General features: G+C 35.2%; 2 protein-coding genes across 4 annotated transcripts; one reads left to right on the top strand and one right to left on the bottom strand.

The window, feature by feature from the left end:
* Nucleotides 1–483: 483 nt before the first annotated feature.
* LOC101745911 (GDP-fucose transporter 1) lies at nt 484–10,702 on the top strand. Of its 2 annotated transcripts, XM_012691903.4 has the most exons (6): nt 502–926; nt 1,754–1,955; nt 2,987–3,212; nt 3,426–3,718; nt 5,780–6,008; nt 10,159–10,702. In XM_012691903.4, the coding sequence occupies exons 1-5, from the start codon at nt 859–861 to the stop codon at nt 5,996–5,998; spliced, it is 1,008 nt and encodes a 335-aa protein (XP_012547357.2). In that variant the 5' UTR covers nt 502–858; the 3' UTR covers nt 5,999–6,008; nt 10,159–10,702. The 2 variants fall into 2 exon arrangements, with proteins under 2 accessions (XP_062527718.1, XP_012547357.2); XM_062671734.1 differs by lacking the exon at nt 10,159–10,702 and having other exon boundaries at nt 484–926; nt 5,780–7,893.
* Nucleotides 5,036–12,607, bottom strand: LOC101744799 (iduronate 2-sulfatase). 2 transcript variants are annotated; one of them, XM_021349114.3, is made up of 5 exons: nt 12,012–12,607; nt 11,109–11,461; nt 10,068–10,554; nt 9,138–9,413; nt 5,036–8,279 (listed from the first exon to the last, which is right to left on the bottom strand). In XM_021349114.3, exons 2-5 carry the CDS (start codon nt 11,310–11,312, stop codon nt 7,705–7,707), a joined length of 1,542 nt encoding a protein of 513 aa, XP_021204789.1. In that variant the 5' UTR covers nt 11,313–11,461; nt 12,012–12,607; the 3' UTR covers nt 5,036–7,704. The 2 variants fall into 2 exon arrangements, with proteins under 2 accessions (XP_021204789.1, XP_062527713.1); XM_062671729.1 differs by having other exon boundaries at nt 11,109–11,386; nt 12,274–12,527.
* Between the last annotated feature and the right edge of the window lie 859 nt (nt 12,608–13,466).

The raw sequence follows: 13,466 nt of genomic DNA on the forward strand, positions 1-13,466 counted from the left end.
TAACTTTGTACGTTTATTTTGAACCAATTTAATTTTTGACGTTGATGGAAATTCTAAATTCTCGCAACATTTTCTAGTTAAGTTTAAGTCACATCGTTTAAATAATATGTATTTAGATATATTATTGTCATAAAATGTTTAAAATCCTGTAAAGTGGATTGATTTTAACCTTTTCGATAATTTTCAACAACGCCCAAGCTACTAAAAAATCCACTAACCACTAAAAGCCATTTTTGATAACTAAGACGGGGGTCCAAATTCCGAGATTTTATGGAAAATCCGCTAAGCTAGCAACACTGCTTTTTGTTTGTAAAATGTGCGAGAGGGACACCACCACTTAATAATCATTCTCTTTTCAGACCGTTTTTCCTTACATCTTTTGCTATTTAAAAATAAACTTTAAGCCATAGACATAAAGTATATTTTTAGTTTTTATGTCAAACGAAGTAAGCACTCCAGTTAGAATAGTAACTCTATGGCCGCAACCATATCAACTAATCTGTCATTTATGTAGGTAGGTACGGTAGTAAAGTAGACCGGTAATCAAAATAATGATAACATTATAACGATCGCAGAGCTATTATACTTTATGATCAGTAAATTTTCTTTAAAGCAATATTCGTGTCACAAATTTATCCATTTTATTTTGACACTCTTCTATCTATCAAACTAAAATATTATTTTTATATTTGGGTAAAAATTGCTTCGTGTCCTCGAGGTATGTAGTTTTATCAAAAATAAAGGAGTTCTAAATAAACCAACGTTTATAGTTCTCGTCATCGTTTCTCTAGAACTGTACTTACTTTAAAGTAGCAACAATATTTTTAATACAATTACGGTTTCTGATCCTGACACATAATGAAGTCTCAGCAATCGGAATTATGTTCTCTCTATACCAAGATATTCGTAGTGGTTTCTTGTTACTGGTGAGTGTAATTTATTTTCCTATTATTTACCTATTTTTGTAATGAAATACATACTTAACAAATGTTCACGATTGACTTCCACAGTGAAGGAATAACGTTGTGTAATAAAATCAAACCCACAAAATTATAATTTGCGTGATTACTGGTGGCAGGACGTCTTGTGAGTCCGCGCGGGTAAGGTACTACCACCCTGCCTATTTCTGCCGTGTAGCAGTAATGCGTTTCGGTTTGCAGGGTGGGGCAGCCATTGTAACTATACTGAGACCCTAGAACTCATACCTAAACGTGGGTGGCGGCATTTACGTTGGAGATGCCTATGGGCTTCGGTAACCACTTAACACCAGGTGGGTCGTGAGCTCGTCCATCCATCTAAGCAATAGAAAAAAATCTATATTTTTTTTTAGAGTAAATTAATATTTTATTAAATAAATATTTTTTCTTACATATAATACTTCTCTACTAGTGGGGCTTTTATGGTATTTACTCATTTGTGGCTGTTTGGGCAGCAGCTTGGCAGATGAGCATATGGCCCAGCTAATGTTGAGTGGTTACCATCGCTCATAGATGTCAATTATGATGGGTACAGCCAAGTTGATGCCTACTGCTAAGTACTCTTTGTAAACCTCAGTTGAAAGACAGGACATAGTATTACAGTATGAGCGGGCAAGGATAATGTTTATTTGTATTTATTATTGTTACTACTAATTAAACATTGTGTAGTGTCTAAAATTTTACTTAAAGTTAATACTCAATTGTAACATGTAAGCTCTGAATGATACCAAATTTTGAAAGGATGTTATTCATCAAATTAACCTAATTAATTTCAGGGTGGTGTCAATAGTGACAGTATTTGTTAATAAGACACTATTCAGCAGTCAAACAGTGGCTCTTGAGGCGCCTCTATTCATAACTTGGTTCCAGTGTATAATTTCATTCTCAATTTGTTTTACATTGAGTCAAAATGGTGGAGTTCCTGGTATATTTTCCTTTCCAAAAGGAACACCTTGGAGTATGGACGTCATGAAAAAGGTATCTATCCCTGATGAGTAGTTTTTCCAAAAAAAATATGGTTTTACACAGATTTTTCTGTAATTTTTGTCTTAATGAGGTTCTAGTCTTGATTACATATATAGGTCTAGAGAATACATTTAAGAAACATTCTTTTAGATACTAACGCTCTCCTAACATATTTAAACATCTTTGTTCAAAAACAAAGATTGTTTGAGATTACAAAGTAATAAGAATAAGACACACTATATTTTAAAATCTAAATGTGCTATTTATATGTTTATAGCTTTATGTGTATATTTTTATAGCAAAGCTGTGACAAAAAACATTTGCTTTGGTCATATGGATCAAAATTTTTGTCCATTTTAGAAGAGGAGTGTCCCCCTTAGCTGGTCTCCTAATGATGAAAGATTAAAAAAAAAGTATTTTATTAAGTTTTAGACTATGTCCATAGTTTTAAAATTATTTACAGATGATTTTCAGTCTATTATATTTACTAAACAATATTTAATTTTAAATACTAATGACTGCTGGAGGAGACTGGTTCCTGAGTAGAGTCAGTGCACGCAGTTGCACGCAGACAACATTCAATACTCGCACTGTATGAGCTACTATATGAGCGCACTGCAAATATAATATGGGATGCAATGCCCCAGGTAAGATGGTGTGCTTAGTTTTGTGGACGAGCTCACAGCCCACCTGGTGTTAAGTGGTTACTGGAGCCCATAGACATTTACAACGTAAATGCGCTACCCACCTTGAAGTCGAAATGCATTACTGTTTCACGACAGTAATAGGCAGGGTGGTGGTACCTACCCATGCGAACTCACATGAGGTCCTACCACCAGTACAAAAGGGTTACGAAGGGTGCCTAATAAGTCATGGATGAGGACCGCTGAAGACCAGGTTTTGTGGTGTAAATTAGGAGCGGACTACGTCCAGCAGTGGACAACTATGAGCTGATGATAATTTAATTTAAGGATAGTATGATAAGATCAGTTGCGAAATTTGCTGTAAAATGTTTATTTATACTAGCACTTGTTAATTTTCAGGTGATTCCACTGGCAATAATGTATACTTTGATGATAGCCACAAATAATTTGTGTTTGAAGCATGTAGGAGTACCGTTCTATTATGTAGGAAGATCTCTGACCACAGTCTTCAATGTTGTATTTAGCTGGATATTATTAAGACAGGCAACATCGTCCAGATGTATTTTGTGCTGCGCCTTCATTATATTCGGATTCTATCTTGGAGTTGATCAAGAAAACTTATTAGGTAATATTACAAATAAATTAACATTGCTTAAAGAAAGTCAAGTCACCACTCGTGGAATTAAAACCACTTTAAAGATTTAATCACGCCTTTTTTGTTGTTATTATATTATATACTACGTTAAATATTATAATAAATTATTTTACGGAAACAATTACAAAATAAAGTAGATAAAATGATCGTAAAAAGTAACTCTTCAAATTTTCAACTTTCCAGGGTCATTTTCCCTTATAGGAACAATCTATGGAGTGGTTGGTTCCCTCATGCTATCCTTGTACTCTATATTCACAAAGAAGGTTTTACCATATGTTAACCAAGAAGTATTGTTATTGTCGTACTACAATAATGCATACTCCATAATACTTTTCATACCGCTAATGTTAATCAACGGAGAAATGACAGTTTTGATGAACTACACTAATTTCCAAAGCACCTACTTCTGGTTTCAAATGGTAATAGGTGGTCTATGCGGTTTTGCAATAGGATACTGTACTTCTCTACAGATAAAGGTAAGTACTGAATTGTAATTAATATGAAGGGCAGAAGTAAGGAGCGCCATCTCAGTGTATTAAAAAGTGTCCGTTGAAAGAGAGCCAATCAAGGTGGCGCCATAGTAGCAAGAGAAAAGATTTTTAAAACAGCGCTATAAACTATAAGAGTAGGATACTAAATTAAGCAGGAAAGAAACACTTTCTACATAAATAGTATTAGAAATAAATAGTTGATATTTATAATATTACATATTTTTAAACTACTCAAGTCACTAAAAATACTCATTATTTCAACCCAGCGCGCTTAATTGTGTTTGAAACTGCTATATTCATATCATTTCCATTTCCTACACTAGTGCTATTTTGGTAAGACTTGCAGCAATAAACTTGCTGTTTAAAGGTGGACACTTTTTCAACTAATCCCCTATAAAAGATGATGCTCATTACTTAAACGCTCCATCATCATTCTCCAGCCCGTCTCCCAGTCATCTGGGGTCGGTGCTACATGTTTTCTCCTTCCATACTGCTCTGTCATATACCATTGTGGCTTGTACAAAACATCTGATCGTTGTTTATGACTGGCACTGTGTAAACGTAAACACCCCACTCTCATAGCGCGGTTTTTTTGAAAGTATTAAAGTTAATTAAATTTTATAAAAAAATTGAAAAATGAGTATTATTACTATAACTATCACAAAAGCAAACTTTATACCAAAAAAAGGTATTTTATTTTCGTTTTTGTGAATAATTAACCGGAAAAACCTAGTATAAACGTTAGGACAAAGAACGATTTTTTTTTTGTAGAGCTGTGTTAAATGTGTAGACGTAAATACTCATATTTGCAATATTTTTATTCTGTGCCTTTTATTTTAACTAAATCTAACATTTACCTCTCTTTAATTACATACTACAGACATACTTAGGGTATTTTACAACACCGATAAATAAATAGCTTCATTAGCGATGGGGTTGGTATCATCATCTTAAAGGTATCCACGAATAAACAACTTTTGGATAACTTTCTATCTTGTCGGCCGAAGATAGTCTGTTTGCAATTATAATGCGCTTCGTACGATTAGATATTCGGAGATTAGATTAGATATTCAAATGATATATAACATTCGTGATATTGAATTAAACAGTGGTATTATCTTAGGCGTTCGGGGGTCGTAGATAATAATAACAATTTTTACGGTTTAATATTGCGTGTATATATTCCTTTATTATTTCCGATGTTTTTTTTTTTTTTTTTCTTATCAACAACTAATTTTGTATGTCGGTATGGTATGCTTGGTATTTCGTCAATATTTGAATATTTTTCTAAACACCGTCCAGTTATATAAAGAAAATATTTATTAACATTTTACGTTTATTTACACATGGAAAGAACTAATAGTGATCCGGGCATGACAGGATTTTCATCTTCACGAAAATAGGATCCCAGTTGTTGTACATATAAGCTCCAACGATTTATCTTGTATACATTATTAATACACGATTCTCTCCCCAGAAGTTCTTTGATGAATGTGTGAATATGGTTTACACACACGCACACGCACACACATCTACATTTGTGTATATCGACAGAAGAAAGCGAAATTGCCGTAACTTAAAAAACACTACTTTAAGAGCCTTATCTATCTATATATGAATTGCTGTTCGTTAGTTTCGTTAAAACACGAGAACGGCTGGACCGATTTAGCTAATTTTAGTCTTGAATTATTTGTGGCAGTCCAGGAAAGGCTTAAAAGGTAGATAAATATGAAAATGCTCGGAAATAAATAAAAATAACAATTTTGTTTTTCCTTTGATGTGTCCCCCGTCGGACGGATTCCTTTTGTTTGTTTTAAGTTTGTTTTATACAAAAGCTTAGGACTTTTATTTATCGGTTGAGGAACTACGAAGTCTGCCGGGTCAGCTAGTATATAATATAATAATATGGTACAAAGAGATTTAGCCCAAAATGCAAGTTACGACATTTCCGCTTTTTTTTTCCCCATCGATATGTATAATATCTATAACATAATATATGATAAGTATCACGAATCAGGTTTTAATTTTCTGTTGTCTCATTGTTAGGTAACATCACCTCTGACACACAATATATCTGGCACAGCAAAGGCTTGTGCGCAAACGGTGATCGCGACGCAGTGGTACAACGAAAGTAAAAATGCGCTTTGGTGGACGTCCAATTTAATAGTACTAGCCAGTTCAGCTTTATACGCAAGATTCAAGCAGTTGGAGATGGAAGTTAAATCAAAGACGCCAGTGCCTGAAGAAAAACAGAGCTTAGTATAAATTTATTTAGGTATATCCTTTTTTTTTGTGTCCTAATACATTCCGTTATTAGTTAAATGTTGAGAAATTTTATTTACAAATTATATTTACACCGTCAATGTGTCGTCCTACGCGTGACAAATTGAGTCTGACACTATCGTCCGACAACGACTAAGAATTATCAATTTTTCAAAATTTTATTTAGTTAATATGTATATGTTATTCTTAAACACTATACAACCAAGAAGTCTCCCTGAAAAATAAGTTAGAAATAGTGTAGAGGAATGAGACGTTTTTTTAAAAAATCCGTCTCAATATCTACCTAGATGTGTACACTTACTTACACTTAGTCTTGTGCTATGAAGCCTTATAGGAATAGATAGATAGGCTTATAGAAATATATATGTATATATATAAATAATATATAGAAAGTAAGTGGGTAGGGTAGGTTCTTATTTGCTCCTATATTTTTTATACCAGTTTTGTTTTTTTTATCTGACTGACGCGATGTCGCAATAGGTCGTAATCCAATAGCATCCGAAATATATACATACTGAAAATATGTCTGATTTTTGTCAGATAGCTAAATATTAGTGTAGCTGTCTCAATGTCAGATTGTTTCTTTCAGACGAGAGAATATTTAGTGTATTATGTATATTGTCTATAATATTAAGCATATTATCTATACACGAGAGCATAATGTGTCTATAGCAGTGATTCTGAACCTTTTTTTTGTTGCGGCACATATTTAACGATTTCAAAATTTGGCGGCACACAAAGAAAAAGATAAAAGTTATTTACTTACTACCGAATCACATACATTTGCCGATTTTAACGAAAGAAAATGTGCAGTAACTACTATGCAACACCTTGTGAATCCCAACTATCACTAAAACAACACGTTTTGTACGCAGAAATGGCAAGTGTGCGCCGAATTGAGACATATTCCTATTGCTATGCACGCCGCTTCTTCATAATTTGGCACTAAGAAAAACCGCGTTGCAAAGCAAATAATAAAATAATTAATTTTTTTGTGGATTTAAATATATATTCATGTTAAAAATATTTTTCTTTTTAAATGATATAATTTAATAATATTAACATTATTACATATTTGCAAAATTTGGCGGCACACTTTTGAAATTTGGCGGCACACAAAAGTGCCGCGGCACAGTGGTTGAGAATCACTGGTCTATAGATTTGTTTCTTCAAACCTGCTTAAAAACAGTGAAATGAGTACACAGACCAAAGAGAATTTATTAGATGTTGGATGAAATTATTTTCATTTAAGAATACGGTTCCTTATTCGATTTAGCCTGAATCTTTTGAATTTTTATAATAATTATATTCTTTAAGTTAGGTAATTTGAATATTATGTAATGTTTTTTATGTGTGACCATTTCAGAATTTAAATACTAGAATGTTGTCCAGAAAATATTTGTATAATATTTTTAATTGAACAGAAATTGGGTAATTATCTTTTAAAAAAAGAGTATTTATCTAGTCATCTGGTTAAATATATACATAATGGTATAATATTTATGAAAATACTGTTTTAGCGATTGTTTGTATTATTGAGAGGATAATATTTTTTTCTGTTCGCTTCACTCGACACTAGGTATCGGATTTTTACCAGGGAAAATTTGTTCATGAGCGTTTTTGTATTATTTGGGATTGTTTAAAATATATGTATTAGCAACTTAAAAGTATTATTTATATAATATAATTTAAACAATGACATAAACACTAGATCTTAATCGTATAGATAAGACCTTTGCAATATTTTTGTATTTTGAGACCAAAAATAAGTTTTTAGATTCGATTGGATCAATAATGTGATCGTACAGTTCTATGCCATAATTATTGTTCCAATTTTTTGTAAAGAGCGTGTTATTAAACGATATCCATTCTGTGTATCTGTATCTTTTCGTTCTGATGCTGTAACCCATAATAGTGATGTCCTTCAAACGTGGTTTGTCCGAATTTTTCTGCGGATACACACTCGGTCGCGGGCACTGACTTATTGCAAAAGCTTCAAGTCCATTACTATTATTTTCAATGAAAGGAACTAAACTTTTTCCTTCGAAACAAAGCTGTGACGTGTCTTTGTGGTTCAGACATTTGGGTATTTCGTCAGATAATTTGGTAAGATCAACCAGGGTCGGGAAAATGTCTATTAATTCGACTGGTTCATGGACAACAGTTGGAATCAGTTTGGGAGATTTGAATATTAATGGAACTTTAAGAGCGTAATCGAAGTTACTGTATTTTGCCCAAAGTCCGTTTTCGCCGAGTGACCAACCTGTAATACGAAAAATAGTTCCTGTATGAACATAAAATTAATTTTTGAAGATTCGGACACAATGTTGCTGGTCTGGCGAACCTTTGTTTCCGTCACGCGCATGCGCGGCTATAAAATTCAGGGAGGTAAATTCAGGTCATGATCCCCGCCATAAGAAAACAAATTGTACATTTTTACATAAAAATAAACATTTTATTTTTTATTTAGAGCCGCTTTTATTTAAGCGTCCTAAAATGGTGACCCTCGATATGAAAATAAATGTTTCGTTTTACTAAAAGGGATACTAAAGGGTTTTTACAGGGCTGTAAAATGTGATGTTACTCATTTCTGTTCAAAATATGTATTCATAAAAGCTATATATACCTATGTATTCGGAAATTTTAACCATGTTTAAAGCTAATTGTCACTGCAAAATATACGCAGGTCACAAAATACTCGACAATAACAGTGTTACTTAACCTGAAATAAATGGTAATTATCTTGCTGATGCGAAAACAAAACGTCGTCATTATTAGGATGAAAATTCCAAAAACAATTGCCTTGCAACTTTTTTTTTATTATGGTACCCTTAAAGCGTAAATTTTCTAGGTAGGTATATTAACAACATTCAGCAATTCGTTTCTCGGCCTATTTTTCCTTGAGGGTAGCGGGCTAAGTATAGTTTGTGTCGAGTCGTACAATAAACAGGTTGTAAACTTGTCGTGTCTTTGTCATTATCACCTTGCATAATACACACGCTTTATATATAAGCACGGACTCGATAAGGTAATTAAGTTATAAAAATAAAAGATGAATTTAATTTATGTGCAGACAACGCAAACCTCATTAGTAAAGGCTTAAAAATGGCGTCGTGCTTACCATGATCACTTGTCAGTACAATTATAGTTTTCTGCATGTCCACATAGCTTAACAGGATCCCAATCAATTCGTCAATGTACAAAGCCGCCGCGTAGTAACTCTGCCGTATCTTCAACGTCCATTTAGTGGGCATCACGCCGAAAGGAAATGTGATGTTTAAGCGGCGAATGTCATCGCGTTTCCGTACGTCCGTCCACGGGTGCCAGGACACCAAAGGCATGTCCTTGGGAATGTTCGGTTCTTTAGGTCTATGCACTTTGCTAATTGGCATTTGTTCTGAAATCATATTAACAAAATTATAGGTTTATTAATAAACTAGCGGCCCGCCCTCGTTTCGCTACGGGAACTGTAATTTCTTATTGGTCTTTTGAATTTTCTTTTACACAAATCTACCACTACCCTATCAACTTCTGCTCCAACCAACCATTCATGAATTCCCGTATTAAGGGTAGTATAGCGCAATTATATATATTTGAAGCGGCCTTAACTTGTCTTATGGTGAGTGGCGGGATTCAGTTTCGTGAACTGACACTTACAATTCTACACGTCATTTCGGATCCTCCCGATCCACTAACGGTGCTTTTAGGTACCTCAAGCACCGGTAACCGTTCTCGTCGAACCCGTCGCTTGCGACGAAGGGCTCGACGAGTAAATTAACCCTCAGACACAGCCCACTGAGTTTCTCGCCGGATCTTCTCAGTGGGCCACGTTTCCGATCCGGTGGTAGATTCTGCGAAGCACGGCTCTTGCTAGGGTTCGTGTTAGCAACGTCGTCAGGTTTGAGCCCCGTGAGCTCACCTACTAGTTAAGGTTCCGCTGAAATAGCCTCTCAAGGCTATCAGCTTAGGTAGGAAAAAAAAAACACTTCTAATACAAAAATGCAATAGTAAGTATAAATAAAATAATTCAACGAGAAGGAGAACTACTAACTTAAATATTCCTTTGGAAACTTCAATGGTATATGCGGCTTGTGAAATCCGATTGCTAAGAAAAACGGCTTACTCCCGTTTCTCTTTTTCAGGAAATCAATAGCGTAATCCAACGACTGCAAGTCTGGTAGAGATTGTCCTGGTTGTCTTTTAACAGAAACTGGACAAATTAGATTTCTCTCTAGTTTTTTCGTTTTTTTATTTCGACACACTTTAGCGTCTTTGTACATTTCTGTCGGGGGATGATACGGATACTCCGACCAGCTGTACGGGTAATCGTCTGTGAAGTTCGAACTTTTTCCAGGATGGAACACTTTTCCCACGGAGTAAGTATCGTATCCATGCTCTTTGAAGAACTGTGGTATGGTTGTGAAATTCCCTTGTCCGTTACTGCGATCGCGCCAGTAGCTGTAGAAGTCGTACAAGCGAAGCGAGTCGGGCCTACGACCTGTTAGAAGGGAATTACGACTGGGCGCACATAAGGCTTGCTGTAAATACGGAAAATGATAGGTATAGAAGACAATTTATGTGACAACAATATTGTCTGAGAACGCTGTCAGAGAATGCCTATGGCATTAATTCCGCCTTTATACTGTCTAGTATATAAAGTTATAAATATATAAAATATTATGGTGACCAAAATAAGTGTTTTTTTTTGTACTTTCTTTAGTTTTCGGTAGACATAATTAAGACAACTTTTACTGTTTAATCTCGCGTTTTTGTCGTCCGTGACTACGAAAATGTAAAATATTCGAACAGTTAAATAAATGTCTGTGGCCAAGAAAACTGTAAAATAATCGAAACGTTGGAAATGATAAAAGGACAGCAATAAAAACGCAAAATTAAACCGTAAATTTTACGTTCTAATCAAATGGTATATTATTATTTTATATAGGTATTATAACGTGTACATTTCATTAACTAAAACGTTTTTTCCTCAAAACAAATAGTAGTAGGAACAGTAATCTAGTATTTTAATTTATTTTAATAATCCATTTATTCTTAATTGAAATGAAACGAATTAAAATAATGATATACTTACTTGAGCGAACGCATTATTAAAGGTAGCACCAGTTTTTCCTAAGAAGTTGATGTTAGGCAAATAAACTTTTTTGTCCGAGAGATGGCGCAAATCGTCAATCAAAATAAACAGGATATTTTTCGGTGTTTCTACGTCACTTGTAAGTACACGATCACCATTCAACAATATTATATTTACGACATAAATCATTGTGAGCCTCTGCATTTTAGATTCCTTTCAGGGCCATACAATCTTGCACTCTTTGGAAGTAGGAACTTATAGACGCAATTAACGATGCGCTGGAAAGCATCCACCTACTTTTGAATACTAAATAAGGTTTTCACACAGTTTTTAAATTAAATGAAATTGTATAACTGAAATGTATAACATTAAAGTTAATAAAGTATCCATTTAACTTGTAAATATTGACGATCAACAAAACTGTTCTGTAGAAATCGAAGCTTTTTTTGTCTACCTAAGCCGATAGCGTTGAGAGACTATGTCAGCGTAACCGGGCGAGTAGGTGAGCTTACGGGGCTCAAACCTGACGTTGCTAACACGAATCCTAGCGAGAGCCGTGCTTCGCAGAAGCTACCACCGGATCGGAAACACGACTCATTGAGAAGATCCGGCGAGAAACTCAGTGGGCTGTCTGTGGGTTAATTTACTCGCTGAGCCCTTCGTCGCAGGCGACGGGTTCGACGAGAACGATGACCGGATAATCGAAGCAGTGCAAACGTTGAAAAGAAAACAAAACAAAATCTTGAAGAAACTAGCAAGTGCGTATTGGATAAATATACTGAAGGGTTCCGTAATCGTCCAAGGTCAAAATTCATAGGAAATACAAATAGCCATACTTTGAGAACTAAACAACTACATATAGCTTTTTAACTATTATAGTAAATATATATAATTTTTCTTTACACTGCTGATCTTCGTCAGGATATAAGGCCAAATTTAAAAGTACTGTACTGCCATCAGCCTTTGGTACGTATGTAAATAATCATGTTAATACCATGTCTTGAAGAAGGTGGTCACTTTTAAATTACTATTAAAATGGGTATTTAGTTAGATGAATAGATACAACCAGTGTTAACTGTAACAGTTGTAACTCATTCTCTGTTTTTCACCTAAAAAACTAATGTAAGAATCCCCAAGTCATTTTAAGATTCTATTGATATCTTACTAAGCGTTGTCCGCACGTGAATCAAATCGTCCAAAGAAACCTATCTTATATGTTTTATCCGAATATAGGTGCGGACAGATAGCTCCAATCAATAGCTGCGACTGAAATTAATGAGATAACTACGGCCAAACAGACGAAATCGAAAGTTTCGCTTAAAAGCCATTTCAACAGATTTCTAGCAGCTGTTTATATGTTTTTTATCCTGATAAATGTAATAATCTATAATTATTATCAAGTATTTTTCCACACAGTGACAACATTTGTGTAGGTTGTTTGATTAAACAACACAACATCTGTTGATGCACGCACACAAATAAAAACTTGACACCCAATTAGTGATATGTTACCGAAACCAGTTCGATACCATCGTGGAAATTTTATAATCGATACCAAGCTTTGTTTCAAATTGTTTTTTATTGCTTCGATTGGTGGTAGAGTTTATGGCCCGTCTGGTGCGAGGTAGCTACCAGAGCCCATAAATATATAAATATCGTAAATACCGCTACCCATCCTGAGACATGAGTTCCCAAGTCTCAGTTTTTACAATACAATGGCTGCCCTACCATTCAAACCGAAACGCAGTACTCCTTTATGGCAGAAACACACAGGATGATAGTACCTACCACAACCAGTTCCTACCGTTTCACAAGACGCCGTACCTTTTTTTTTTTCCCTACCTAAGCTGGTAGCCTGGAGCGGCTATTCCAGCGTAACCGTAATTAGTAGGTGAGCTCACGGGGCTCAAACCTGACGACGATGCTAACACAAACCCTAGCAAGAGTCGTGCTTCGCAGAATCTACCACCGGATCGGAATCGCGACCCACTGAGAAGATCCGGCGAGAAATTCAGTGGGCTGTGTCTGAGAGTTAATTTATTCGTCGAGCCCTTCGTCGCAAGCGACGGGTTCGACGAGAACAGTGACCGGTGCTTGAAGTACCTAGAAGCACCGTTAGTGGATCGGGAGGATCCGAGATGACGTGTTTTGGGCGACGTCGACTGCTTTCCATTCTGTCCGCAGGATCGGGAATGTAGTTACCGGCGGCCACGATGAGAGGGTTCTCGTGTCGTGCCGCTTTATCGAAGTGGTGCCGTACCACCAGTAAAGCGAGTTACACTTTTTGCGATTTTTTTTTATTACACGTTGTTATTCCTTCATTTTGGAAGTCATTCGTAACCATTTGCTATGAACGGA

This window comes from Bombyx mori, chromosome 13 (assembly GCF_030269925.1).
Source record: "Bombyx mori chromosome 13, ASM3026992v2".
In the NCBI taxonomy this organism is placed as follows: Eukaryota; Metazoa; Arthropoda; class Insecta; order Lepidoptera; family Bombycidae; genus Bombyx; species Bombyx mori.

Bases quoted from the DNA above. Each gene is read 5' to 3' on its own strand.
- LOC101744799 (XM_021349114.3), bottom strand. From the start codon at position 11,312: ATGCAGAGGCTCACAATGATTTATGTCGTAAATATAATATTGTTGAAT. The intron at 10,555-11,108 runs GTAAGTATATCA...CCGTATTTACAG, and splicing joins TTAATAATGCGTTCGCTCAA to CAAGCCTTATGTGCGCCCAG. The intron at 9,414-10,067 runs GTTAGTAGTTCT...ATATGATTTCAG, and splicing joins GTTTCCAAAGGAATATTTAA to AACAAATGCCAATTAGCAAA.
- LOC101745911 (XM_062671734.1), top strand. From the start codon at position 859: ATGAAGTCTCAGCAATCGGAATTATGTTCTCTCTATACCAAGATATTC. The intron at 1,956-2,986 runs GTATCTATCCCT...GTTAATTTTCAG, and splicing joins GTATGGACGTCATGAAAAAG to GTGATTCCACTGGCAATAAT. The intron at 3,719-5,779 runs GTAAGTACTGAA...TCTCATTGTTAG, and splicing joins GTACTTCTCTACAGATAAAG to GTAACATCACCTCTGACACA.